Source organism: Vipera ursinii (assembly GCF_947247035.1).
Source record: "Vipera ursinii genome assembly, chromosome: 9".
NCBI classification, from domain to species: Eukaryota; Metazoa; Chordata; class Lepidosauria; order Squamata; family Viperidae; genus Vipera; species Vipera ursinii.
In genome coordinates, this window is record NC_139523.1 from 20418043 (window position 1) to 20445750 (window position 27708).

General features: G+C 44.6%; 2 protein-coding genes across 5 annotated transcripts in view; both read right to left on the bottom strand.

Moving 5' to 3' along the window:
- The window catches only part of LOC310644266 (pleckstrin homology-like domain family B member 3), a 36143-nt gene extending 28842 nt beyond the window's left edge, over window positions 1-7301 (bottom strand). For both annotated transcript variants that reach the window (XM_083369099.1, XM_083369098.1), the window contains exon 1: window positions 7163-7301. The gene's annotated coding sequence lies outside the window, so the exon portion shown is untranslated. The remainder of the gene's footprint in view (window positions 1-7162) is intronic.
- A 10986-nt stretch (window positions 7302-18287) lies between these two features.
- Window positions 18288-27538, bottom strand: ETHE1 (ETHE1 persulfide dioxygenase). Of its 3 annotated transcripts, none has more exons than XM_083369211.1 (8): window positions 27176-27538; window positions 25682-25826; window positions 23647-23795; window positions 22146-22275; window positions 21071-21160; window positions 20461-20577; window positions 19368-19421; window positions 18288-18674 (listed from the first exon to the last, which is right to left on the bottom strand). In XM_083369211.1, exons 1-7 carry the CDS (start codon window positions 27308-27310, stop codon window positions 19369-19371), a joined length of 819 nt encoding a protein of 272 aa, XP_083225337.1. In that variant the 5' UTR covers window positions 27311-27538; the 3' UTR covers window positions 18288-18674; window position 19368. The 3 variants fall into 3 exon arrangements, with proteins under 3 accessions (XP_083225337.1, XP_083225336.1, XP_083225335.1); XM_083369210.1 differs by lacking the exon at window positions 18288-18674 and adding an exon at window positions 18973-19174; XM_083369209.1 differs by lacking the exon at window positions 18288-18674 and having other exon boundaries at window positions 18973-19421; window positions 27176-27535.
- Window positions 27539-27708: the final 170 nt, after the last annotated feature.

Here is a 27708-nt window from a genome sequence, read left to right on the forward strand (position 1 = left end):
ACCCTTTTTGCTGTGAGCCCCAATTAGGACTTTCAACATGAAGATCGGTGGAGCAGAATGGCAATTTTCAATTTTGGCTTAGCAGGTTGTATGAACCAGGCGCTGGAGATTGTTACTCAAGGTTGAAGGCTCTGGCTCATGTGTTAATTACGACAATTATGGTTTATTCAACAGAGTTCAAAACATCATAACTTGGCAGAATTAGTAGATGCAGTCTGGAATAGTTGGGCAGGCAGTGTTTGGATAATACTGAGATGTTTAAAGACCCAAAAGCAACCCATTTGAAACTTGGCTTGTTTTGAACCAGTGTATTACGGCTTAATGTCTTGTGCAAAGCCAGTCTTTTCTACTAATTTATGATTGAACCGTTGATGTTTGGGACAGTCAACTATTTCCCCAGGACACATGTTTCTCTGGTGTGCCAGTAGCACAGTCATGAATGAGGGTGAAGCTTCGTTCTCCGAGCTTTTGGGTTGGTTTCCAAATGTTTTGTTATCAGGCTAGGACTAGGTAATGTCTTCAGCGGAGTTTAGGGGACGTCAGTGTCAACCTTGCTAAAGATGTTACCTAACAAAACATTTGGAAACCAACCCACAAGCTCGGAGAACAAACCTTCACCCTCATCCTACACCGGAGCTACAGATATTTGCCACTATTGCACACAGGCACGGATGCCCATCAAACAGGGAGTAGCCACCTTCCTAGGGCGCCCAGTCACCCCATTAGTGACTCGGAGGCTGTTCCCCCTCCTGTAATGTTGCAAAACCAAAACTAAAAATACGCCGCAATGTCCTGATCCGAGAGAGAGAGATGGAAAAGAGCAGGTGCATTCTCACTTTTGAAAACTGCTCAGCGGCCCTGCAAACATGGGACAAGCTAGTTGGGTTGATCAGATCTGAACCGAATTCCCACTAACCCAGTGTTCCTCAACCTCGGCAACTTTTAAGATATAAAACAGAATAACAGAGTAAGAAGGGACATTGGAGGTCTTCTAGTCCAACCCCCTGCTTTAAGAGCCTTGGTGGAGCAGTGGGCTAATGCCTCCTTAAGTAACACCAGCTGCCTGCAATTAGTGCAGGTTCGCATCCCACCAGGCTCAAGGTTGACTCAGCCTTCCATCCTTCCGAGGTAGGTAAAATGAGGACCCAGATTGTTGGGGGTAATTAGCTGACTTTGTAATAATGCCGCTTGGGGGTGTGTGTGAAAGCCCTAACAAGCAGGCATATACATAGAATGAAGGCTACTGCTAAGCTTGTAAGCCGCCCTGAGTCTTTGGAGAAGGGCGGGATATAAATGTAATAAAAATAAAAATAAATAAAATAAAAATGAGGAAACTCCTACTACACCATTTCAGACAGATGGTCCGTCCAATCTCCTCTTGAACTCCTCCAGGGATGGAGTATCCACAATTGCTGAAGACAAGCCGTTCTACTGATTGATTGTTCTCACTGACAGGAAATTTCTCCTTAGTTCTAGGATTTAATGACCTTCTTCCTGTTACTTCTTCTCTCACCCTCAGGTGCTTTGGAGCAATACTGCCTGAGGAATTCTGGGAGTTGACGTCCACACATCTGAAAAGTTGCCAAGGCTGAGAAACACTGCGCTAAACCTTGATGCGGAACAGGAGCCAGTGGGAATGCCTAACATGCTCACCCCAGCTAAACATCAGCTAGGCAAGGGATGCCAACTGGCTTAATGCTGTGTTTTGTAGGTCCCAATATCTGGGTGTATACTGTATGGTGTGAATTTGTCCACATTAATTATGCCTTTTGAATTCATAGTTTGAATCCATTAAAAAAATCGGAGTTTCCATCACTTTTTTCCATTTTAATTTCACGCAAGCTCCTTTGTCTGTTCTCTTCCCTCGCCCAGAATCTCTCGTTATCCAGTCTGGGTTTGGGAAATTGGAAGGTAATGGGACTTAGAAGACGGTATATGAAAAAGGTAGATATTGCAGGTCCTACTTTGCAAAGAAGAGTTCCTCCTAAAATAAGCATAGATTTGCATAAGAGTTGAATAAGGGATGTAAATGCATAGATGGACATTTAGAAATAAAAGCTACTCACTGTGGGTGAACCAGATCTTCACCAGGCTAACTTTTCAGAACGCCCAGCCCGCCTCCTTGAGTTCCAGGATGGAACAAGGCGGATGTAAATAAATATACTGATTAAATATAGAAAGGGTTGGCCAGGTCCCAGCTTCTTTAAGAAGACTGCTTACCAAGGAAGGCACTGACTTCCTAAACAGGTTGTGAGAAGGGGTAGGCAACCTTGGCTCTTTTATGACTTGTGGACTTCAACTCCCAGAATTCCTGACCCAACATGGCTCAGCAGGGAAACCTTTCCCCTCAGCATGGCTGGCTCAGGAATTCTGGGAGCTGACATCCACGAGTTATAAAAGAGCCGAGGTTGCCTACCCTTGGGCTAGCTCAAGGGTAAGCAACCTTGGCTCTTTTATGACTCGTGGACTTCAACTCCCAGAATTCCTGAGCCAGCTTGTCTGGCTGAGGAATTCTGGGAGTTGAAGTCCACAAGTCATAAAAGAGCTAAGGTTGCCTACCCCTGGGCTAGCTCAATGCTTTGCAAGCTTGGCTTCAAGTTGGACTCCAACTCCCAGAATTCCTCAGCCAGCATGCTGACTGAAGTCATGAGGAAGGCTAGAGAATTCTGGGAGTTGAAGTCCACACATCTTACAGTTTCCAAGTTTGAGAAACACTGAGTTAAGTAGGCATACTGCAACTCACTCTTATTTCTACTCACTGATAAAAGTGTTGTCGTGAAGAACTCAGCGGCCTATGAATAATGCATACCTGCTAAAGACCTCAGTCCCTTTGGATTGAGAAACAAAAGGCAGGTGACAGGTGAGGCTGGTGGCTGATATCATCCTCATGGGATTTTTTTCGTCCTTCCTTTTCTCTTTTAAGGTGTGTTTAGGCCATCAAAGAGAGCATAAAGCCATTAAGATACACATACATCAACCTTGCTGACAATACAAGGTTGGCAAACTGTAACTGGAGTATAGAGGAGGCAGCAATGGAAAAGTTGACTGTTGAGACCTAATTAAATTCAAGCAGGATCAGTTCTTTTATATACAACATAACCCACAGACCTGTAAGCTAAGCCGTTTAGAATAGAGGTTTGGAAGAAAAAGAGAAACTACTTTAAAATATAATTAAAATGAACCAGATAAAAATGAGCAATGATGACCGAAGTCCAAAGGATAATCTGAAATTGTTAGGTAGCAATTAGAGGTTAAAGAGAAGAGAGAGAGGGAGGGGGGAAAAGAGAAAAAGGTTATTAGAATACTTTTGCCTTCCTTCCTTCCTTCCTTCCTTCCTTCCTTCCTTCCTTCCTTCCTTCCTTCCTTCCTTCCTTCCTTCTCTTCCTTCCTTTTCTTTCTCTCCTTCCTTCCTTTTCTTTCTCTCCTTCCTTCCTTTTCTTTCTTTCTTTCTTTGCGCTAGGAATGTGGTCCATTGCTCTCTAGTGAAATCTCAAACAATTTTTAACTTGTTTTAGGAAGATCAAAGCCCACAGCCCCACCTTATAATTTATTCCTATAATTCCTTGCCCAAGAATCTACCAAGAGTGAATAAACCCATGCCTTCCTCACCAGGAATGTTACCTAATTAAATAAACCCAGAGATACTAATCATATGTAGCTTTCATTCAGCGATTCCTCAGTCCTAAAACCTGTGTAGCTATATCTACAAATAAAAGTAATTGTTCTGAGGTGGGGTTTTGTGACAGCACATATTCTCATGTTGAAAGAGAAGAGGAACACCTCTGCACAAATAAGCAGTTGTTATCTAAAGATCTGGAAACAGAAATGGAAGAATCTCAAACCTCTAGATCAGGGGCCCCAAACCCGCGGTCCATGGACCGGTACTGGGCCATGGCATGCCAGCATCCGGTCCACACAAACAAGCAAGGCCCCATCCGCAGGATGCAGGCAGCACACAAAACCACACACCCTCCGGTCTGCGGAAAAACCTCTCTCCATGTAACCGGTCCCTGGTGCCCAAAAGTTTGGAGACCTCTGCTCTAGATCCCCATTTCTCAACCTTGACAACTTTAAGAGGTGGAGACTTCAATTCCCAGAATTCTTCAGTCTCCCAGAAATGCCCAGGTGGCAAAAGTTACAATTAAGAAGCCCACTGGTAAACTTCCAATCTCGTAGAAGTCTCTTTGTCCTATTTCATACAATTTTTTTTTTGTATTCTGAGGACAAACGGTGCTTAATTTACGATCACAATTGGGACCAGAATATCTGTTGCTAAGCTAAGCAACTAAAATTGAGTTGCGGCCAACTTTGCAATCTTTTTTGTGATGGTTGTTAAGCAAGTCACTGCAGTTCTTAAATGAATCATATGGTTGTTGAGCAAATCCAGCATCCAACTTGGACTACTTGTCAGAAGCTGGCTGGGAATATCACAAATGGCAATCACATAATCCCGTCGTAAATATATGTTGGTTGCCAAGCGCCTGAATTTTTATCACTGATAATGGAAACCCTGCAATGGTCATAAGTGTGAGGACCAGGTTGTAAGTCACTTTTTTCAATGCCATTGTAACTGAATTATCATTACATGAAGGATTGTAAGTTGAGGCCTACCTGCACAGGAGAATGTGTTTTGTCCTAGTGGGGAGTGAAGTTTTATGCATCATAGTCTAAAATCAGTATTTTTCAACCTTGGCAACTTTCAGGTAAGTGGACTTCAGCTCCCAGAATTCCCCAGGCAGCATGCTCCATACTGGCTAGAGAATTCTGGGAGTTGAAGTCAGCCATCTTAAAATCCCCAAGATTGAAAAATGCTGCTGTAGCTCAACGTTAAACTGGACAGAACATCACCCTGTGAGACAGTCCTCCATCTTCTGCATAAAAGCTTCTAACGATAGCTAGACAACCTCAGTGGCATGAACCAAATGAAAATTCCGCCCCCACACGTTAAATAATTCCCATCTCTTGTGTGATTTTACCAACCAAAATTGGCAACTCTAAGTGGGAATGAAACAACTCGCCACAGCCAACTCACCACAGGAAAACTCACTGCAGGACAATCCAACAATTCAGTTGGGACAAGAGTTATCTTAATAACTAAATATCTTAAATAATTATTAAGATATTTTTAAAAATATTTTATTTTTTTGTCATTCACATTTCATTTTGTCTCTCCTTCGGGATCCTTTCTGTAATGTTTCTGTCCCAGTATTTCTTCAATATTAGTGTAACTCTTGTTCCGCTGCAAATTGTCCCGTGGCGATTTGGCTATGGCTAGTTGTCGTAGACCCGCTCCAAGAGTCTCAAATAAAGCCTCAGGTTTTATACGTGGGAAAGAAAGAATCAAATCTCTGATCTGGCCCAAGCCACTCTCCGTTAAGACCTTGCACAAGCTGCTGTTCGCTAAGCCTAGCTGCCTTTCGTGGGTTGCTTTAAGGATAAATGACAAATTGTCTCTCAGACGGGGCCAGAAAGCAACTGAAGCCCATGATCTGTGGCAAGAGCATTGCCAGATTGACGTCAAAATCCCCTTTAGCAAGAGATTTGTCTCTGCTCCAGCAACTTAGCATCTGGCTTAGATCCTTGTGGCACCCCGAACAGGCCGCTGGGATAAACTGCTTTGCTCAGCTATTTTCAAGCCGGTTGGGCAAGGGAGAAACCTACACACATGTCACATTAAAAATGATAGTGGTAGTGTCTCGCTACAGCCCGGCAGGACGAATTGCCTGCTGGCTGGGCTCCAACACGACTTCTTTTATGGCGCAATCTTCTCCAACCTGCCAGAATTCTTGATCATTTGCCTGTTCAACCACCTTTCTGCCTCCGCGTCATATTACGAGCCCGTAGCCGATGCAAATTTTCCTGGGAAAAAGTCAACGTTGCTCAGAGCAGCCCCTAACTGACAGCCATCCTTGTCACAACTTGCAAATGTTTCTTCTCAAGCATGAGAGACGCTCTCTTTTAACCTGTGGATTCCCCTTCTGGAGCTTTCCAGCCCCCAAAGCGACCCACAGCCACTTTCATCTCCTCTACGGATGGAAAGTTTTTGATTCAGCTCCACAATCCCCATTTCAAACTCCAGAAACAACAAATGGGTCTTGCATTGCTTGCTTCAGACCCTGAACGCTGCACAGAAGGAATCCAGCTGACTGGGGAAATAGTACCTTATTTGGAGACCCACCAACACACTCCATTCTGCTTCTGTTCCCAGGGGATGAACCCCAGACAATCTGCCCCATTTACCAGGAATCCCAAGGTCATTATCTTTGACCCTTCCCAAGTTCTCCATGCCTGGCGTTCAACAACATCCAAAGCCACACACACACACACACACACACACACACACACACACACACTGCCCGCATTCCTCGGGGTGATGCTGGAGATATTTTTCTGAGTAGAGCGTTCATTCAATCAATTCAGTCCAGTTTACTGGGGTCCAAGACCAGGACAGATAATGAACGAATAAAATTTAACATCAAGTTAAAATAGAGTTGTACAGTAACTCACATCCGATATGTGAAATCCAGGCTATTGCCCATAACAATATTAACCGATAAGGTAAACCTTAAAATGATATCAGGTATGGTGCCTAAAATTACAACAGAGTGAAAAGGTCTGTCTATTAATTTCAGCGAAGTGGTAATATCTAAAATTTAAATGAGTTATAGTTACACGGAATGCTTTGCGGGACATTGGCCCATCAGAGCTGGACGGACCTTCTGTACAAACCTATATATAACAAGAGGCACTTTGTCTATAAGCAACATCTGGGCATACAGGCTGAATCTGGATGAATCCGGGAGATCATGTACAGAGTGCATTCATTCACTCTCATCCAAGGAGAAAGCAGGCAGCTGCTTTCTCTTCTTGGATCCAGTTGCTCCCTTTTCCAATCCAATCAGACGCTCTCCTCCTCAACAAGGTGGTGGGGGGAGCGGCTGGGGAGTGTGTGTGTGTGTGTGGGGGGGTGTCTACTTCCCCCGAATTGCCCTTCAGACTTTCTCCTCTACCCTCCGCGACCGCTTTTCCTCCTTCCTCCTCCCCCTTTTACCTGCCCCCCCCCCGCTACTCCGGGCTTCTCTCTCCATCACCCTTTGTCATCGGGGAGGGGGGGGGAGGGAAAGGTCTTATTATCCCCAGGTGATAGGCAGCTGCCACTCACCTGGTTTGGGGGCCCGTTTCTTGCAACTTGCAAGACCCCGGCGGCCAGACGTCCTGCTGGCGGAGAGGGGTGTGTGTGTGTGTGCCTGCCTTCCTCCCTCCTTGCTCCGACGTGCAGCGGCTGCTCGGCTTCTCGCACTGCTTCAGCCTGCCGTGTCAGCCTGCCGGAGCTGCCGCTCGACTTCCTGGTTTTCAAACAAGTTTTACAACACGGCTTTGGCAAAACAAAACCCGTGACGTCACAGCGCTTGTTGGAAGGGGGTTTTTTGGGGTGGGGTGGGGGGTAACTAGCTGCCCTGGACACTTTTGCTCCGAGTTGATGTGGGGGGGAAGAGAACTAGGAAAATCACAGCTTTGCTATGATTTTGGGGGGGCTCTGCCTTGCCATGGGGGAGGAAAAAAGGGGCTTCTTAAATGACAGCTTAGTACAGGTGAGGAATTCACAGCGGGCCCAGATGAATATATAGAATATATGTGGGTATATGCAATTTTTTGGGGGGTGAGGGGGGATTATATTTATGTAGTGTAATATCGGAGGTGGTAACCCCCTGAGGGCTGTATGCAACGAACTTTCTTTTGAATGTATGCCCATTAATGGACATTCAAAGTGACAATAAAAGTGATTGTTCTGTTTATTCTATTCTATCTGAGAGCTGCGTGCAACAAAACTTCATTTTAATTTGGCCGATCAGTGTCCGTTCAAAGTGACAATAAAAGTGATTATTCTGTTTATTCTATTCTATCTGAGAGCTGCGTGCAACAAAACTTCATTTTAATTTGGCCGATCAGTGTCCGTTCAAAGTGACAATAAAAGTGATTATTCTGTTTATTCTATTCTATTTGAGAGCTGCGTGCAACAAAACTTCATTTTAATTTGGCCGTTCAAAGTGACAATAAAAGTGATTATTCTGTTTATTCTATATTCTATTTGAGAGCTGCGTGCAACTAAATTTCATTTTAATGTAGGCCGATTAGTGTATGTTCAAAGTGACAATAAAAGTTATTATTCTGTTTATTGTATTTGAGACCTGTATGCAACCAAGTTTCATTGTAATGTATGCCGATTAGTGTACATTTTAAAGTGGCAATAAAATTATTCGATTCTATTCTATGACAAGCAGGGAGAGAACTGAGTGCAAAGGTTGCTGGGTTTTGGGGGGGTTGGTGGTTTTTTTGCAGACAAGTTCAAATACTTCTGACTTTTTATGTCAAAGAACTAGTGGGAGGGGGAAATGGAGGTTTCTGGATGATGCTGAATTACAACTCCCAGCATGACGCATTCTGGGCCCTGCTGGAAGATCTCTAGACCAGCCTTAGGATTCTATGAATCTGTAAGAGTCTCCTTGCTTGAGCAGGGGGTTGGACTAGAAGACCTCACAGGGCCCTTCCAACTCTGTTATTCTGATAAAAGTTGCCCACCACGGCTGGATCTAAAGCCGGGTTTGTCGGGGCTGCCAGCCCTTAAACCTCGAAACGTTCTTTCAAATTTGCTAACTTTAAGAGGAGGTGAACTTCAACTCCCAGAATCCCCCTGAGGGTTGAGTTGTTAAATGGATCGTGTTAAAGGAATTTGGATTCCTCCGTTGACTTTGGCAGAAGATGGCTGGCAAGGTCACAAAAGCTGATCCTGGGATACGGCGACCGTTGTAAATACCTGACAGTTGCCGAGTTACACGATTGAGGGGATGCTGGGACAGTCATAAGTGCAAGGACCAGTCATAAGCCACTGTTTTCAGTGCCGTTGTAACTTTGGTTGGTAAACAAATGCTTGTAAAGTGAGGACTAGCTGTAGTTAACATTTGCAGGAAGAATAGCAGAAAGAGGGAACGCCCTCATGTCCGTTTCTCCATTCAAGTGGCTTCTTTTTCCCACAACTGGCAGCCATCATTTCTCCTTAATAATTATATATTATTTGTACCTTAATAATAGAGGAAATGGCTATTTATGCTACCATATAATAAATACCTGTGGAAGCAAGCAAGGAGGTGGCAGGAAAAGTGACTCCACCCTGCAAATCTTAACTGATTCTTTTTGTTGTTGTTGTTGTTGTTCTGTGTTGTTGTTGTTGTTCTTGTTGACCACACAATCAGCCAGATGTTTAGACTCGATCTGGCATTTTTATCCACCTATCAAGTACTTCCCAAGGATCTGGAATATTATTATTCTCCTAAATTGCCTTCACATCTCACAGCTCAAGGATTGTTACTTTGCTCCAGTGTTCTTCAAACTCAGATGTACGGACGTCAACTCCCAGAATTCCCCAGCCAGCCTTCCTTTCTGCTTCTTTTATACCACATACAATCAAGGCAACATTATTTTAGTCTCTTTCCCCCCCCCCCCCCACATTACCTTTCCAAGGATTGAGATGTCATTTCTCTTATATCTCTTAGTGGAGAGTTTCTCAACCTTGGTCACTTTAAGATGGGTGGACTTCACCTCCCAGAATTCCCCAGCCAGCATAGCAATTCTGGGAGTTGAAGTCCACCCATCTTAAGGTTGAAAAAATGCTGTAGCAGAAAAATGAAGCTTAATTCTAGCTTTCCTACACAGAGTCTGCTGTACCTTGAAGGTCTGAATAAACAAAACAATACCACAATAACAGCACAATTACCTCCACCAACAATCTAACCTAATCCACACAACCACTGTTATGTTACCAAAAGCCCCATCAAGGGGGTTATCTATCTACCAGATACATCCTCAAAAGACCTGCGAAATTCAGGACCCGACAAATTGGGGAGAGGGGAGCTTTTGATGTTCCCGGGAGCCTATTATTTCATGTTAGATTATCTTTTGGAAACACACACCCATGAGATCACACCAGGAAAAGCTGAATAAATTTAATCGATGGTATCTGTGTGTGTGTGTGTGTCTGTTTGTGCAAGTCATTATTTGTTCTGAAAGAAAGGGAAACCTATCTCTTAAACTTCAAATCATAACTATGTTTATCCGTTTCCTGTAACATGCCTTTCTGCGTGATGCAACTTTTTGCCAAGAGCTAAGTGGGCTGAAATAATATTTGCTCTTCGGTTTGGCACTAGGGAGAACCAGCCGTAAATGAGATTAAACAGTGGAACAGGTATTTCACTACCAATTATGAGGAGGAGAGAAGGGCGGTATAGATAATCCTCGATTTATGACAATTGACCTCAAAATGTGTGTTGCTAAGTGAGACAAGTCATTAAGTGAGCTATGCCCCATTTTACAACCTTTCTTGATTCACTGCAGTTGTTAAATTAGTAACCCGGTGGTTGGGAAAGCTGGCTTCCCCATTGACTTTGCTTGTCAGAAGGTCGCAAAAGGGGATCACATGACACCCCCCCCCCGGGACGCTGCAACCGTCATAAATATGAATCATAAATTTTGATCACGTGACCCTGGGGATGCTGCAATGGTCGTAAGTGTTGAAAAACGCTCATAAGTCCCTTTTTTCAATGCCATTGTAATTTTGAACGGTCCTAACTGAACTGTTGTGTAAGTCAAGGATTACCTGTATAGAGGATAGGAGGCGGTAAGGAAGCAGAGGCTGGGAGGCAACAGGGTCTTGGGGGAGGTCAAAAAAGTCAAGATGGTGACCACCACCTCGGAATCAATGGCTGTAATGGGATGTGGGAATGGCCCTGGGAGACAGGAGGATCAGCTAGGATCCAGATAACTATCATGCAAAGGATGTCTTAGCCCAGGAAAGGGGGGAGGGTGTGGGAAGTCTATCAGAAGGGAATCCTCCCACCCTGCCCCCCCACCCCAGTTTTCCAGAGGGTGAAAAAGAGAGAAGGGAAAAATACTTTCAGATGTGCATGGAAAATGAAGCTTCTCCTCTGGACTACCTCGCAGGGCGAACAATGCCCCATCACTAGTCCATGGGTGTTGCACAGAAAAAAATAATAGCTTCAGTTGCATAGTTGTAGGTGCATGTGGACTTTTTGGCCTCCCTCATCCTTACAGGCAGCCCTGGGGGTGGGGATCTGCTTTAGTTCTCCAACCTGAAAGAGAAACACCTGGGGGGGGGGAGGGAAAGGTAACCCAAATGCTGGTAGAGGAACAGAAGCTGATCTGGATGCTGGCTTCTGACAGTGTGTTCATTGGTCATATATCACAGTCCTTGTCTGCTGTGTTTGCCTCTCTAATTATCTTATCTTCAGTCCATAAGGCCAAAGGCTCCACTCTGAAACTATAAAGTCCATTCAGGAGACTCTTTTCTTTCTTTCTTTCTTTCTTTCTTTCTTTCTTTCTTTCTTTCTTTCTTTCTTTCTTTCTTTCTTTCTTTCTTTCTTTCTTTCTTTCTCTTTCTTTCTTTCTCTTTCTTTCTTTCTCTTTCTTTCTTTCTCTTTCTTTCTTTCTTTCTTTCTTTCTTCCTTTACTCTTTATGTTCTTTCCTTCCTTTCTTCCTTCTTTCTTTCATCCCTACCTTCCTCCTTTCCTTTCCTGTTTCTTTCCTTTCCTTCCTTTCTTCCTTTACTCTCTTTCTTTCCTTCCTTCCTTCCTACTTTTCTCCTTTCCTTTCCTTCTTGTTTCTTTTTCTTTCTTTCTTTCCTTTCTTTTTCTTTCTTTCTTTCTTTCCTTCTTCTTTCTTTCTTTCTTTCTTCTTTCTTTCTTTCTTTCTTTCTTTCCTTCTTTCTTTTTTTCTTTCTTTCTTTCTCTTTCTTTCTTTCTCTTTCTTTCTTTCTTTCTTCCTTTACTCTTTATGTTATTTCCTTCCTTTCTTCCTTCTTTCTTTCATCCCTACCTTCCTCCTTTCCTTTCCTGTTTCTTTCCTTTCCTTCCTTTCTTCCTTTACTCTCTTTCTTTCCTTCCTTCCTTCCTACTTTTCTCCTTTCCTTTCCTTCTTGTTTCTTTTTCTTTCTTTCTTTCCTTTCTTTTTCTTTCTTTCTTTCTTTCCTTCTTCTTCTTTCTTTCTTTCTTTCTTTCTTTCTTTCTTTCCTTCTTTCTTTCCCTTCCATTTGATGAATATTTTCCTGTGCTGCAGACAGATGCCCTGTGGGACAGTGATAAGAATAAAATGCAGAAAGGCCTGTCTGGTTCCAGCTGAAAGAGCAGCCACACCCTCCTGTCACAACAATGCATTCTGTCATTTCCAAATCTGGGTGCAAGTCGGCCCCCGTGACGAAAACTCCTGGAACAGACACCGAAAATTCCCACAAATCAGGGGAACTGGACCCAGCTTTGTGTACAATCGCCCTCTGGGACAGTTGCTTTTTTACAGGTAGTCCTTGACTTACGCCCATTCGTTTAATGACTGCTCAAACTTTCAATGGCACGTGGCTGGCTCAGGAATTCTGGGAGTTGAAGTCCACGAGTCATGAGGGGGCCATAGTTCCCCCATGCTGGCTCAGGAATTCTGGGAGTTGAAGTCCACGAGTCATGAGGGGCCATAGTTCCGCTATGCTGGCTCAGGGATTCTGGGAGCTGAAGTCCACAAGTCATGAGGGGGCCATAGTTCCGCCATGCTGGCTCAGGAATTCTGGGAGTTGAAGTCCACAAGTCATGAGGGGGCCATAGTTCCCCCATGCTGGCTCAGGAATTCTGGGAGTTGAAGTCCATGAGTCATAAAAGAGTGGAGCTTGCCTACCCCTGCCTTAGGCCCTTGTGCAGGGCAGGAGCAGACCTCTGGGGGTATGGACTCCAACTGGCAGAATTCTTATCAATGCCCACGCTGGCAGTGGAATTCTGAGAATTGAGGTTCTCACACCCAGAAATGGCCAAGTTTAAGAAACCCTACACATCTTTGAATGTTTATGAGGCTCTTGCTAATAAGGAACCCCCCACACACACAAACAAAGAGCTGGAATATGCTGTGACCCCACCTACGAAATCCATGGAGAGCCAAGGTGTCTTCTGCTGCATCTCTCAAAGAACAGATGTTGGCCATGGAGGTTCTCCTGCTCATTTTCTCAGCTAATGGTCATGGCTGAGAAGGCCAGAGGAGCAGCAGTGGTGCTGAAGGATCAGGCCTGCGTGTAGAACAGCACTAAGCAACTTTGGCCAACCTAGAAACATTTGATGGGACTTAGCTGGGAAATCACCAAGAATCCTAACAAAAGCACCCGATTCTTCCTTGCTTCTAAGGAAGCTCCCGAAATAAGTGTGTGAAGTCCCTAAGATTTGAGCTCAGTTCAGAGGGCTTCTCCTTTTATACTTTCCTTCCCACAGGTCAGTTTCTGAAATGAATCACTTTCAGTTTGATGCTCTGGAGATTTTCAAGCATCCAGCCAGTGGTGGGATTCAAATATGTGAACAACCGGTTCTCTGTGTGGATGCCGTTTCCGGAAGTCCATTCTGGGCCTGGGCAACAAAAATTAGCTACCGGTTTTGCCGAAGTGGTGCGAGATGGCTGAATCCCACCACGGCATCCAGGGTCACAGTTTCAATACTGTTTTGGAGAGAGAGAGAGAAGGAGAGAGACCAACAATTTCTATGTGTCTGCACAAAAATCAGATAAGGAAGTTCATGTAGTAGCTGCAATGGTCACCAGGGAGTCTTCCTAAGAATTACTTCCAACTTGCTTCTCTGGCAAAATATTTTGAAAATACAGCTATTCCTTCAGACGGCTGTGAGTCCAGCCACCCAGGATGTTAATTCCATATATATCATGCTGGTAGATTTTGGCTGACTTCTTTGACACTTGAGGCAGCCCTCCCAGCTTTGCAGGATGGATAAAAGGCAAGAGAAGAATTCTTAACTTTTCCTTCCAGAGAGATGATGTCCTGTGTAAGTGTTTTGTTTTGTTTGTTTTACGCAAAGGGTGTATTCTCTTCTATTGATATTCCTCTTTGTTGCACATAACATCCCAGTTTGAGGTTGTTATGGGCATGTAGCCCATTCTTTTTCGGGTGTCTCTCCTCTTCAGAAAGTTGTCAGCTTCAAAGCAGGGCTGGGAATAACGCAAGCGGTCTGGAATGAAGAGCTTTCCCCCCATTTCAAATGGGATAACCTCCATGGATGGTGTGGATCACATCTTCTGCCCTCCACTTGGCTTCCACAGAGTGATCACCGGTGGAACTTCCAGGCCACTGATAAGAATAAGCTGTGGGAAAGCATTGTCCCAACTTTGGAGAGACCACCCTTGGCAAATTGCACAAACACAGCACAATCTCACTGTCTGGCCTGTGGGGAAAAAAACATTTTGTCTCCCGTGTGCCTGGCTGGGCTGCCAAATCAAAACATGTCGGATCCTGTCCGATTCTCCTGTGTTTACCTGTCTGTTTTCACTTCCCTTGGGAAACTTCGGTCTTCGCTGGGAAGAAGGGATGGGACAGGATGGGGTACAGTATGTTTCACCCCCTTCTACCTCTAAAAATATTCTAGCCCCAGTTTCCCGTTGCTGAGCAAGACATTTTGTTCAGTGAGATTTACCCCATTTCGCAACCCTTCTTGCCGCAGTTGTTAAGTGAATCACTGCAGTTGTGATTCTTTAGTGAATCTGGCTTCCCCCATTGACTTTGCTTGTCAGAAGCTTTGCAAAAGGGGATCACGTGACCCCGGGACACTGCGACCGTCATAAATATGAGTCAGTTGCCAAGCGTCCGAAGTTTGATCACGTGACCGTGGGGGATGCTACAATGGCCGTTAGTGTGAAAAATAGTCGTAAGTCCCATTTTTCAGGACGTAACTTTGAATGGTCACTAAGTGAACTGTTGTAAGTCAAGGACTACCTGCATGTCCACCAAATGAGCTTCTGAAGTACTTTCCCAACTAGCAGCCAAGACTGACTGGGTCCCTACCTCCAAGAAATGACAGTGTAGAACAGGGGGTCTTCAAACTTGGCCCTTTTACGACTTGTGGACTTCAACTCCCAGAATTCCTCAGCCAGGCTGGCTGAGGAATTCTGGGAGTTGAAGTCCGCAAGTCGTAAAAGGGTCAAGTTTGAAGACTCCTGGTGTAGAACATCGTATTGCTGTTCTTGCATCCTTAGACGAAAAACAGCAGCCAAACCTCACAGAAGGAGAATAAGGATGTGTTTCCCATAAACAGGGCCCCAAACGATAGTCAGGCCAGTGACACAATCAAGGGACAAAGTGTAAAACTGTTGACAACACAAACTTTAGCCCAGCAAGGCTCTAAAAAAAATTGGGAGGAAAGTCCAAGTCTTTGAGGAAAACAAGGATTCTCTCAACACAGCACAGGTTTTATCAAGGTAAGTCCGTGTTATCTATGAAAAATATAGAGCAGCCCAGCACCCTGCAGATGTTTGGGACTACAGCCCCCATTATTCCCAGCCACCACAACAGCACTTGAGTACAAGTCGTCCTCGACGTACGACCACAATTGAGCCCAAAATTTCCACTGCTAGGCGAGACAGTTGTTAAAGTAAGCTTCGCCCCATTTCACAATTTTCTTGCCACAATTGTTAAATGAATTGCTGCGGTTGTTAAGTTAGTAACATGGCGGGAAAGTGAACTTGCCTTCTCCATTGACTTTGCTTATCAGAAGTGTGGGAAGACAGCCCCCCCCAAAAGAAGCAAATGTTTTGAGGAATATTAAAAAGGCAGAATATTATATTTCCTCAAAGGAATAATGGAAAATCTTAGGCAGGACCACCACTGCCCAAGTCTGTCTTTCCCAAGCAGAAACCAGGTCTGTAGAAATGCTGATGTGATAATCCTGTCAGAAAGATTGGAGCCAGGAGGCTTGGATTAGAAAGACGAAGATCCCTAGAATCAACAATCCCTCACACCAAAAATTCCAACACAGGACATAGCCATCAGCCACAGCTCCAGAGAAGCAGGATATGACCTTTGGGACATAATAGGATTAACCCACCACCATCAGAATGCCAGAAAGGCACACTCAGAGTCAGGTCAGAGTTCATGCCACAGGAACAACTCCACACAAAAGCCCAAGAAGGTATAAAAACCCACCACTCCCTACTACATGTGGTCAGCTTCCCCAGAGCCATCTTTCTGTCTGGCTCTCCTCTTCAATAAACTGCAACCTTCTTTTCTAAAGCAGTCTCCATTTTGTTTATTCCCAGCTTGGACTGGACCCTGATGGAAGATTTTTCTTTCAACAGAAAATTGCAAAAGGTGATCATGTGACTCTGCAACCGTCATAAATACAGGCCAGTTGCCAAGTGTCCAAATTTTGATCACATGATGACGGGGGCAAGGGAAGGGGCTATAACAATCGTAAGTTTGAAAAATGCTCAAAAGTCAGTTTTTTTCAGTGCTGCCGTAACTTCAAGCGGTCACTAACCGTACTGTTGTAAGTCGAGGACTATCGGTATAACCGCTATTTACATCAGTGCACGGAAGGAAAACTTTGGATTTGAAAAAACATTGAAAAAAACTGGACTTCCCCCCCCCCCCCAGTTTTCTAAGATGCTTCTCTATTGAGCAGAGGGAAAGATGGAGTTATGCAAGATGCTTGCTTCCAGATAGGAGAGATTGTTCAAAAACGAAAAACAATTACAAAAAAAAATATTAAAGAGGAAGGGAAGAAGACGGATTAGGTTGCTTCCAATTCCAGCAAAGATATACATAGCCTTGACTGGTTCACTCCCAAGGAATGCATATAGATATGGCTGAACTATATAACTCTTGAGTTGTTGAGGTTCCTGGAACTTCCTCGTGTCTGGATCATCTTGGCTTTCTCCTGCAACATGGAGCTTGGTCTTCTTTCGGCTTCCTTTCTCCAGTTGATGTTCCATCATCCTCAGCCATCAAAGAGAAGGAAGCTTTGTCGAAATTCACTCAACAGCTTAGTTACTGTTGATTGAACTTCTAAGTGTGCAAATCCTGCCATCTGGAGGTTAAAGCTTGACACTACAGCTCCTCCAGCAGGCACCTCTACGGCCATTCTTCATGATTCACACAACTTACACCAGGGGTCTTCAAACTTGGCCTTTTTATGACTTGTGGACTTCAACTCTCAGAATTCCTCAGCCAGCGTGCCTGGCTGAGGAATTCTGGGAGTTGAAGTCCACAAGTCATAAAAGGACCAAGTTTGAAGACCCCTGACTTACACTAACAAAGGAAGATCTTGTGTTCACAATTGCCATGAAACCATAACAGGCTTAGCAAACCCAGCTACAGGTTGAAAAGGACCTTGGAGATCTTCTAGTCCAACCCCCTGCTCAAGCAGGAGATCCTATATTCTTTCAGATTGGTGGCTGTCCAGCGTTTTCTTAAAAACCTCCAGTGATGGAGCGGCCACGATTTCTGGAGGCAAGTTGTTCCACTGGTTAATGGTCCTCGCTGCTAGGAAGTTTCTCCTTAATTCCAGGTTGCTTCTCTCTTTGATCAGTTTCCAAGTGTTGTTTCTTGTCCTGCCCTCTGGCGCTTTGGAGAACAATTTGACCCCCTCTTCTTTGTGGCAGCCCCTCAAATACTGGGATACTGCTATCCTGTCACTAGACGTACATAATTCCAGCCATCGTGCTGCGACTCTCCCTAACAGAGAAATACTGCCCCACTGCACACCCAACTGTTTGCTGTTCCGTTATGACAGACCTCTCCCAGCTTTGAATTTGAAGTGGGTGGGGGTGTACATTCCTTAGAAGCCTTTGCAAAGGAAATAAGTAAATTCAGGAATCGGAAGGGTAAATGAAAAATACAGTAGGAAATGTGCCAGTGACCCCTTGCTCTGCCTCTGAATTGTGACCTTCTACTCAAAACATTTATTTAATCATTAAATTCTGCTCCATTCACTAAAGCTTGATTTGGACTTGGCTGCAGCGTGTGAAGGCGTTGACATTGCAAAGGGGTTGATGGATAAGTGAAGAGCCTTGGTGGAGCAGTGGGCTAATGCCTCCTTAAGTAACACCAGCTGCCTGCAATTAGTGCAGGTTCGAGTCCCACCAGGCTCAAGGTTGACTCAGCCTCCCATCCTTCCCAGGTAGGTAAAATGAGGACCCAGATTGTTGGGGGCAATTAAGCTGACTTTGTAATAATGCCTCTTGGGGGGGGGTGTGTGAAAGCCCTAATAAGCAGGCATATATATAGAATGAAGGCTACTGCTAAGCTTGTAAACCGCCCTGAGTCTTCGGAGAAGGGCGGGATATAAATGGAATTAAAATAAATAAATAAAAATAAATAAGTGTATGATGCAGACAGCTGCAGACCACCCAGTCTCAACCATGCATTGGGTGGAGACACGCTACTTCTCGCTGGGAAGTTTTCTGTGCTTTGTCATTGGAGCGCCCACTAGCCAGAAGGTCATTTGCAGAAGTATACTGTAAACGCCTCTTTCTCTGAACAACAGACCCACCCACACACATACCAATAAAGGAGAACACAGGAAATCCTCCCCTTAAAACCACAACTGAGCCCTGAATGTCGGTTGTTCAGCGAGACATTTGTTAAGTGAGCTCTGCTCCGTTTTACGACTTTTCTTGCCACGCTTGTTAAGTGAAGCCCTGCAGTTGATAAGTTAGTAATCTGGTTGCTAAAGGAATCCGGCTTCCCGCGTCGGGAGGTCAGGAAAGGGGATCGCGTGATCCTGGGAGCCAGCAAAAAGGTGGTGAATATGAACCAGTTGCCAAGCGTCTGAATTTTGATGACATGATCGTGGGGAGGCTGCCAAGGAAAGACAGTCAGAAGTTACATTTTCCGGTGCCGCTATAACTTTGAGCGGCCACTAAACAAACCATTGTTAAGTCGAAGACTAGCTGCATTGGTAGCTCAGGGTTGAAATGAGAGATCTTTGGTGCTCTCCGATCTTGGCTGTTTTCTTGCAGATGTTTCGCTACCGAGCTAGGTAATCCCATCAGTCTTAGGGACACGTATGTTCCCTGACACTTTGAAGTCTAATCCAAGCTTAACCATTATGGTCCCTCCCTCCAGCCTCACCGCCCCAGTGTTGGATTCCAGAAGGTTAAGAAACAAAATATTTTATTTCATTTGACGCAGAAGGCCAGCTCTGCTGAGTTTTGGTCATCCCCAGCCCAAAAGTCCCACCATGTAACGGAGGAAAGTGAGCCTTGAGTCTTAATGCAGTATAGCCTTGAAAGCCACGCAGGGCGGATCTAAGGTGAGGCCAGGAGTGCCAGTCACTCTATTTGCTAATGACGATAAAACTAAATTAAAGCAAGAAACGGGAGTTATAAGGCAGGTCCGTCTCCGTTTTGGAATCAGTTCAAGACTTTGAAGCAAACAGTTGCATTCGGCGGTTACTGGCTTCACTGTGTCTCGTGGAAGAGTGCGGAAGCGATGGGGGGGGGGAGCTTCTAGAGGTCCTGAATATGGCTGCTCTCAAGAAAAGAGACGTACCTTAAATAGGTACATCCTGGATTCCGCATTTGAGGTTCATAGGAACTGCAACGTCTGCCCAAAAGAAGAGAATGCAAGCATTAGATCATGCTAAAGACACAGAGATTTTTATGACTTATGGACTTCAATTTCCAGAATTCCTCAGCCAGCATACCTGGCTGAGGAATTCTGGGAGTTGAAGTCCACAAGTCATTAAAGGGCCAAGTTTGAAGACCCCTGGCTAAGGAGAATAGGACAATAAAATCCTGCTGCTGCTGTTAGCTAGTGTGGTAACAAAACATTCAGAAACTATATTGAAACAAGCTTGGAGAGCAAAACCCCTGCCAAAAACCGAGTTAATCTTTATCTGAGATGTGGGTATGGAATATACACCTACATATATACTTTGTGTATGTATGTGATGTAACGTATACATACAGTATTTGTGTGTGTGTATATACAGTACATATATAGTGGGTATGTATGTATAGATAATGTGTGTGTGTGTGTGTGTGTGTGTGTGTGAGAGAGAGAGAGAGAGAGAGAGCACACATACACACACAGTATACACTGTGTATGTGTGCCCATCCATCCATCCATCCATCCATCCATCCAGTCAGACCATTTGGTTTATGGTTCAACATACTGCACAAATCAGAAAACTACAAACCAGAAAATAACTTAATTTGCTCTCCAGATTCAGCATATTGCACGATAACTAACCAGACACTACCTCAGCTTGCAGCCTTGGCAATTTAAAAATCAATCACAGGAGAGCAATTCCTTTCATTGAGAGGATTTCGGTTCGACAATTTCTTCCACAAAGACTTTAGCGAAATTTCCACCACCCTTTTTTGAACTCTAGAGCAGGGGTCTCCAACCTTGGCCACTTTAAGACTTGTGGACTTCAACTCTGAGAATTCCTCAGCCAGCTTTGCTTTGCTGGCTGAGGAATTCTGGGAGTTGAAGCCCACAAGTCTTAAAGTGGCCAAGGTTGGAGACCCCTGCTCTGGAGGTTCTTCCAGAAGAGCCATAACATGAAGTAGATTGTAGCCCAAAAGGGACCCCCAACCCACTTCTTATGCTCCTCTCTCTGAACAGAAGCCAGCCTCACCAATCTTTTTGGGTTTGGGTAGATTCAGATTGTTCATAAGCTCAACAAAACCCTCCTTGGACAAGATCAGCCGAGGATTCAGAGTCCGTTCTTCCTCCACCGTTGACACCGTTTGGCCTGGAATGGAGGAAAAGGAAAGAGATTGGATGTTATTGCCCATCTAATAGAGCCTTGGTGGAGCAGTGGGCTAATGCCTCCTTAAGTGACACCAGCTGTCTGCAATTAGTGCAGGTTCGAGTCCCACCAGGCTCAAGGTTGACTCAGCCTTCCATCCTTCCGAGGTCGGTAAAATGAGGACCCAGATTGTTGGGGGCAATTAAGCTGACTTTGTAATAATGCCGCTTAGGGGGTGTGTGAAAGCCCTAATAAGCAGGCATATACATAGAATGAAGGCTACTGCTAAGCTTGTAAGCCGCCCTGAGTCTTCAGAGAAGGGCGGGATATAAATGGAATAAAAATAAAAATTAAAAATAAAATAATATGCACTGTAATGCAGTGGGTATATCTATGTCTAATTAAGAATATTGGTTGCAATAATAAAATCTAATTGCAAACTAAACTTAAAAGGAAAAAAAAGAATAGAACGAGTAAAAAGTGCTCACCAACTCACCTGTATAGTCATGGGCAGGATAGATCAGGCAGTCACCTGGAAGCGTGAAGATTTTCTTGTGGACTGAGTCGTACAGAGTTTCGGCAGAGCCTGGAGAAGAGAACAGAGCTATAACCATCAAGCAGATTCTTTTTTCTAATATAGAGCTTGGAGCAGGATGCCCTAGGCGTATATCCCCAATTCCTATCCTGCCAAACATTAGGGCTCAAATCATCTCTTGTAACCTACGCATAAGTCTCCTTCACAAAGTCAAACTCTCTAAAGCAGGGGTCTTCAAACTTGGCCCTTTTATGACTTGTGGACTTCAAGTCCCAGAATTCCTCAGCCAGGCACGCTGTCTGAGGAATTCTGAGAGTTGAAGTCCACAAGTCATGAAGGGGCAGGAATTCTGGGAGTTGAAGTCCACAAGTCATGAAGGGGCCATAGTTTCCCCATGCTGGCTGAGGAATTCTGGGAGTTGAAGTTCACAAGTCATGAAGGGGCCAAAGTTTCCTCCATGCTGCCTGAGGAATTCTGGGAGTTGAAGTCCACAAGTCATAAAAGGGCCAAGTTTGAAGACCCCTGCTCTAGAGCATCTAGAGTTTGGGGTCACCTGGGGAAAAGAGCATGCATCAAACAGATATGCATAAATCCAGTTTCAAACTTCATCAAAGGCAAAAATGTTCCTCTTCAAGTGGAAAATGACCGTTTCTAAAACAGAGTGGAGGTCTACAATGTTTACACGTTGTGCAGAATACAGGAAGTAAAGTCAAGGGGCAGAATTCTGAACTGTTCTTGGAGATTCCAACCAGAAATATAGTTTTGGGCCTACTATAAAAATCTCCACTGTCTCCCAAGCTGCAAAGCTGCTATGTGGTACATAACTAGATCCCTTAAGTCAGGGGTAGGCAACCTTGTCTCTTTTATGACTCATGGACTTCAACTCCCAGAATTCCTGAGCCAGCAGGGAGAAAACTTTGGCCCCTTCATGACTTGTGGACTTCAACTCCCATGGCTGGCTCAGGAATTCTGGGAGTTGAAGTCCACGAGTCATAAAAGAGCCAAGGTTGCCTACAACTACTTAAGTCTTCCATACCTTGTTGAAAGTCTGTCCTCCCGCATCCCCGGATCAGCAAGGCATCTCCTGTAAAAGCCATAGTCTTGTCGTTCAGCACATAGGTCAGGCACCCGTCCGTGTGGCCAGGGGTGGCATGCGCTTCTAATGCCTGAAACCACAGTAGCATGTTACTAACATTCCTAGAGCCTGTCTCACCTTTTATATTAGTATTCTGTTCTTGTTCCCTCCCTAAAGTAACAGAACTACAACTCTCAGAATTCAAAGCAGCAAGGTTCCTGGGAAATGCTAGACAACATAATCCCAACGCACTTTGGATATGTATCACCTTAACAACATTCTCTATTGAAGCCCAGGCTATCAAACCGTAAAAGCAGGTTGTTTACAGAGAGTCCTCAAATTAGCACCATAATTCAGCCCGTAATTATAAATACTTTTTTCATCATAAGTACCTTTTTCGGGGTCCACCATAACTTCAAACAGTCACTAACTGACCAGTCGTAAGCTGAGGACTTCATGCAAATCAGTCATGGCCATTTAGTTCTCATTAAAGGGCGGGAGAACTATGATGCTGGAGAAGACTCCTGCAAGTCCCTTGGACTGCAAGGCGATCAAACCGGTCAGTCCTAGAGGAGATCAACCCTGACTGCTCTTTAGAAGGCCAGATCCTGAAGCTAAAACTCAAATACTTTGGCCACCTAATGAGAAGGAAGGACTCACTAGAGAAGAGCCTGATGCTGGGAAAGATTGAGGGCAAAGAGAAGAAGGGGACGGCAGAGAATGAGGTGGCTGGATGGAGTCCCTGAAGCAGTAGGAGTGAACTTAAACGGACTCCAGAAGATGGCAGAGGACAGGAAGGCCTGGAGGAACGTTGTCCATGGGGTCGCGATGGGTCGGACACGACTTTGCAGCTAACAACAACAACAAAAGGACAAGCAAAGCTACATTTCCTCTTGTGGCACAGAGAAAAAAAAATTCAGTTTTGCCCAAACTGAGCATGTGGTCAAACAAGTGCTCTGAACCAAACCTAGGACTTTGGACTACTACCTGAAATCCTCTAAAATGAACTCGAAAGATAAACTTCCACAGGACTGGAGCCCCAAGGTAGCTCCTAGGAAGTAAATCCGTCCAAGGGGAGCTTTGCAGAAGTACGAGAGAATTAAGCAAGCCTGTTGATGAACTGTTGGAAAATAAACTACTAGGAGGCAGGGTGGAGCGCAGGAAGTGATATGAACATATTATTTCTAAATGAGAGGAACTAGCAGCTTCACTCTATTCAATTTATGATGAAGGATTCCGAAAAACTGGACCAAATTCAGAAAAAGGGGAACAAATATGAATAAAGGGCCGGTCCTATTTACAATTGGGGCATTCGCCTAACAACCCACAATACCGGGTTTGTAAAATTGGGATGATCGCACAACTAGCCGGTTTTTACGATTGTCACAACTTTATAGCTGTGACGGGCATCCCGTTCCTCTTTCTCCTATTTTATTCTCCAGGAATCTGTTCACAGACTTACAAAGTCTCCAAATTTGAGCTGATAGCCTTCCTGGATCAGGAGATCAGCGATGGCTCCACTGTCCTTGGAGATGACACTACGACAGCCTGGGAGAAGCTGCTTCAGAAGTCCCGTCCCAGAGATGTGATCAGCATGGCAATGGGTGTTGACTAACAAGGAGAAGGAGAAAGACAGGGCTGTTTTTTTCTTTCTTTTTTATAACATTTTATTAATTTTCCAATTTTCCATTTGAATTATTTAAAAAGCAACGTGGTGGCTGGGTTAATCAATAGTTCAATAACAAAGTCTTAGTGCAAATCTCAGGTTACAACATCAGATATTTCTTCTCTTTTTCCCTTAACATTTGCTGTCTCATATTCAAATTAGTACATTTCTAATTATATCAACCCAATAAAAACATTATTACATTTATCAATAATTTTTTTAGTTTATACATATCTTAATTACATTTAGTCTTCATAAACAATCCATATCCTGTTATTAATTTTCACTCAATTTTTAATTTCTCATCGATATTCCAATTTAACTGTTTTCTTAGGACATAAGATCAAGTCTCCAACCCAGGGTTTTTTTTACACCTTTCGGATGAGCGTACAGGTTGTCCTCAACTTACGACTGCAAATGAGGCCGGAATTTATGATGCTAAGTGAGGAATTTGTTAACTGAGTTTTGCCCCATTTTACGACTTTTCTTGCCACATTTGATAAGTGAACCACTGCAGAGATTAAATTAGTGACACGATTCCTAAGTGAATCTGGCTTCCTCATTGACTTGCTTGTCAGAAGGTCGCAAAAGGGGATCACGTGACCCCAGGACAGTGCGACCATCATAAATATGAGTCAATTGTCAAGCATCCGAATGTAAATCATGTGCCGTCGTAACTTAGAATGGTCATTAAACAAACTGCTGTAGGTCGAGGATTACCTGCATTTCAACTATTCATTTAGTGACCACTCAAAGTTACCGTGGCACTAAAAAAAGTAACTCATGGCCCGTCCTCATACTTATGACCATCATAACATCCCCAAAGTTAGGTGATTAAAACTTGGCATTTTGGTCATTGGCATTTATTTATGCAGGGTTGCACGGTTCCTGGATCGTGTGGATCACCATTTGTGATCTTCCCAGCTGGCTTCTGATAAGAAAAGTCAATGGGGGAAAGTCAGGTTCACTCAATGACTGCGTGATTCACTTAAGAACTGCAGTGAGTTGCTTAACAACCGTGGCAGAAAAGATCATAAAATCAGGCGCAATTCAATACTAAACAGCCATCTTGCTTAGCAACAGAAATTCTAGCCCTCATTGTGGTCGTAAGTCAAGAGCTATCTTTATCCATACTCCAAAATCAGTACGGTTGGTACTGAGCATCCCCAGAATTGATGCTGCCACACATCTTGGGGACAATCCTAACCTAACCTATCCTCTCTCTTCTTTCAGCCAGCAAGCACATTGAAATGGTATAGGGCAGGGGTAGGCCACCTTGGCTCTTTTATGACTCGTGGACTTCAACTCCCAGAATTCCTAAGCCAACTGTGCTGAGGAGAAATGGAGAGGTTTCCATGCTGAGCCATGCTGGCTCAGGAATTCTGGGAGTTGAAGTCCACGAGTCATAAAAGAGCCAAGGTGGCCTACCCCTGGTATGGGGTTTTCTACTTGAGCATGGGGTTGGACTAGAAGACCCCCAAGGTCCCTTTCAACTCTCTTATTCTGTAACAGATGAGCCATCAACTTGAGACCGGGCAAAAAAAATATACAGAAAATTGTTCCCCCTAAAATTTACTTCCAGTCTCAAATCGGTTTCCTTAAAAAGGAAAAACATTATACTCTGGAAAGTAGATCAATATTCCTTCAGCTGATAACATCCAGAAAGGTTGAACAACAGCTATTAGGTTTCCAAGCACCCCCCTTCACCCACCCATCCCAATCATTTACCCCTCTCCGGTTATATCATGGCTACTTTCTTATGATCCTTACAGACCATGCTTGCTGGTTTGTTTTCCTTTCCTTTTTTTTCCTCCAAGAAGAAACAGCTCACCTGCATATAGCAAATTAAGTCTCAGTTGCTTCACCAATGTTGAATCACGTCTAGCTGTTTCTAAAACGGGATCTATTAAAACGGCTTCCTTTGTCTTCATATCAGCCAGCAGGTAAGTGTAAGTATAACTTTCTGATTCAAAGAGCTGGTAGGTGGATAAAAAAACAATAAGAAGAACTTTAGTCCATGGAAGGGATAAGTGAAACAGTCCAGTTGTGTCTAGCCATGCTGGCTGGAGAATTCTGGGATCTGAAGTCCACAAAGTCTTAAAAGTTGCCAAGTTTGGAGACCCCTGCTCTAGCCCCAGGAACAATTAAATTAAAATGATTTTTTTTATATAATTAAAGTAACCTACTAAATTTCCATTGTACCCAATGCCTTACATGAATTGCTACCCATTTTAAATCTCCACCACGAGTTTTAATTCGTTACAATTCGCTGAAACTATCTTTATTGCCTCCTTGCCTCCGAGAAGCTGCTATATTACAGCTCCCAAGTCTGAAAAGAGATTATTTCAAATTATATCCAAGAAGCTTTTTCAGTTCTAACTTCAGTTGTAGCATCTCCACTCCGTATGGGGGAAAGAGAGAGCAATTTCCATAACAAGCCTTCGGGAGGGTGGCAGTGGTCATTTTCATACCGCGTTTTAATAAAACAAAATAACCAGCAATGTGAAGCTCCATTTCCACCAATACACCAAAAAAAAAAAACCAATTTCCTGGTCTGCCACGGTGAAGAGCCCCGGAGCCTTTGTTTTTTTCCTTCCTTTTGTTCCAGAGATGAAACCTTGAAGACTGGCCCAAACCAGGCAACATTTGCAAACTCCTCTCCTACATCCCACTCCCACCCCCCACGCCTGTCTTCGATGACAACACCCATCCTAGAAAGGGTACAGAGAAGAGCAACCAAGATGATTAGGGGGCTGGAGGCTAAAACATATAGGGAACGGTTGCTGGAATTGGGTATGTGTAGTTTAACGAAGAGAAGGGTGAGGGGTGACATGATAGCAGTGTTCCAATATCTCAGGGGCTTCCACAAAGAAGAGGGAGCCAAGCTATTCTCCAAAGCACCTGAAAGCAGGACAAGAAGCAACGGATGGAAACTAGTCAAGGAGAGAAGCAACCTGGAACTAAGGAGAAACTTCCTGACAGTTAGAACAACTAACCAGTGGAACAACCTGCCTCCAGAAGTGGTGAATGCTCCAACACTGGAAGTTTTTAAGAAGAGACTGGACAGCCATTTGCCTGAAATGGTATAGGGTTTCCTGCCTGAGCAGGGGGTTGGACTAGATGACCTCCAAGGTCCCTTCCAACTTTATATATTATTATTATTATCCTCCCCTCCCCCGGCCGCGGGAGATGGCAGCCCAAAGCGAAAGCAACGGCAGCGAAGGCGGAGTTCCTCCCTCCTCGAAAGAGTTCCAGAGCTGCGGCCAAGGGGCGGCGTCAGCTGCTGCCCACTGCCCGGGATGCCCACCAGGCGTGCGGGGCTCACCTGTCGGAAGAGCAGCCCGCGGGGCCGGGCAGAGCCGGCGCAGTAGCATCGCTGCGGGAGGCTGGTGCGGGGAAGCAGCGGCCGGCTCAGGAGCCGCAGAGCAGCGGCGGGGCATCGCCGGAGCAGCCTCTTCATGGTCGGGCGGCGCTGCCTCTTGATCCGGCGCCAGCCTTCGAGGAAGCGGAGCGAAGGGCGAAGCGACGCCCTTTAACATCGGCTGGGCCGGGCCGGCGGCGGGGAGGGGACGCCTCTCCTTAAAGGGCCAGAGGCGCAGAGACCGCGCGGGGGGGGGGGAAGGGGGGGAAAACAAGCCTCCCAGATGCGGACGGACTACAACTCCCGGCAGCCTCTGCCGGCAAGGCCAATAGGAGGAATGCTGGGATTTGTAGGAATGGATTCCTCCAGGTCGAAAATCTGTAGGTGGGAATGGATGGATGGATGGATGGATGGATGGATGGATAGATAGATAGATAGATAGATAGATAGATAGATAGATAGATAGATAGATAGATAGATAGATAGATAGAGCTGCA

Excerpts from the sequence above, each read along its gene's own strand:
- ETHE1 (XM_083369211.1), bottom strand. The coding sequence starts at position 27,310 with ATGAAGAGGCTGCTCCGGCGATGCCCCGCCGCTGCTCTGCGGCTCCTG. Across the intron at positions 22,276-23,646 it reads AGCTCAAATTTGGAGACTTT|GCATTAGAAGCGCATGCCAC; the intron begins GTAAGTCTGTGA and ends CTGTGGTTTCAG. Across the intron at positions 20,578-21,070 it reads TCCTGCCCATGACTATACAG|GCCAAACGGTGTCAACGGTG; the intron begins GTGAGTTGGTGA and ends CCTCCATTCCAG.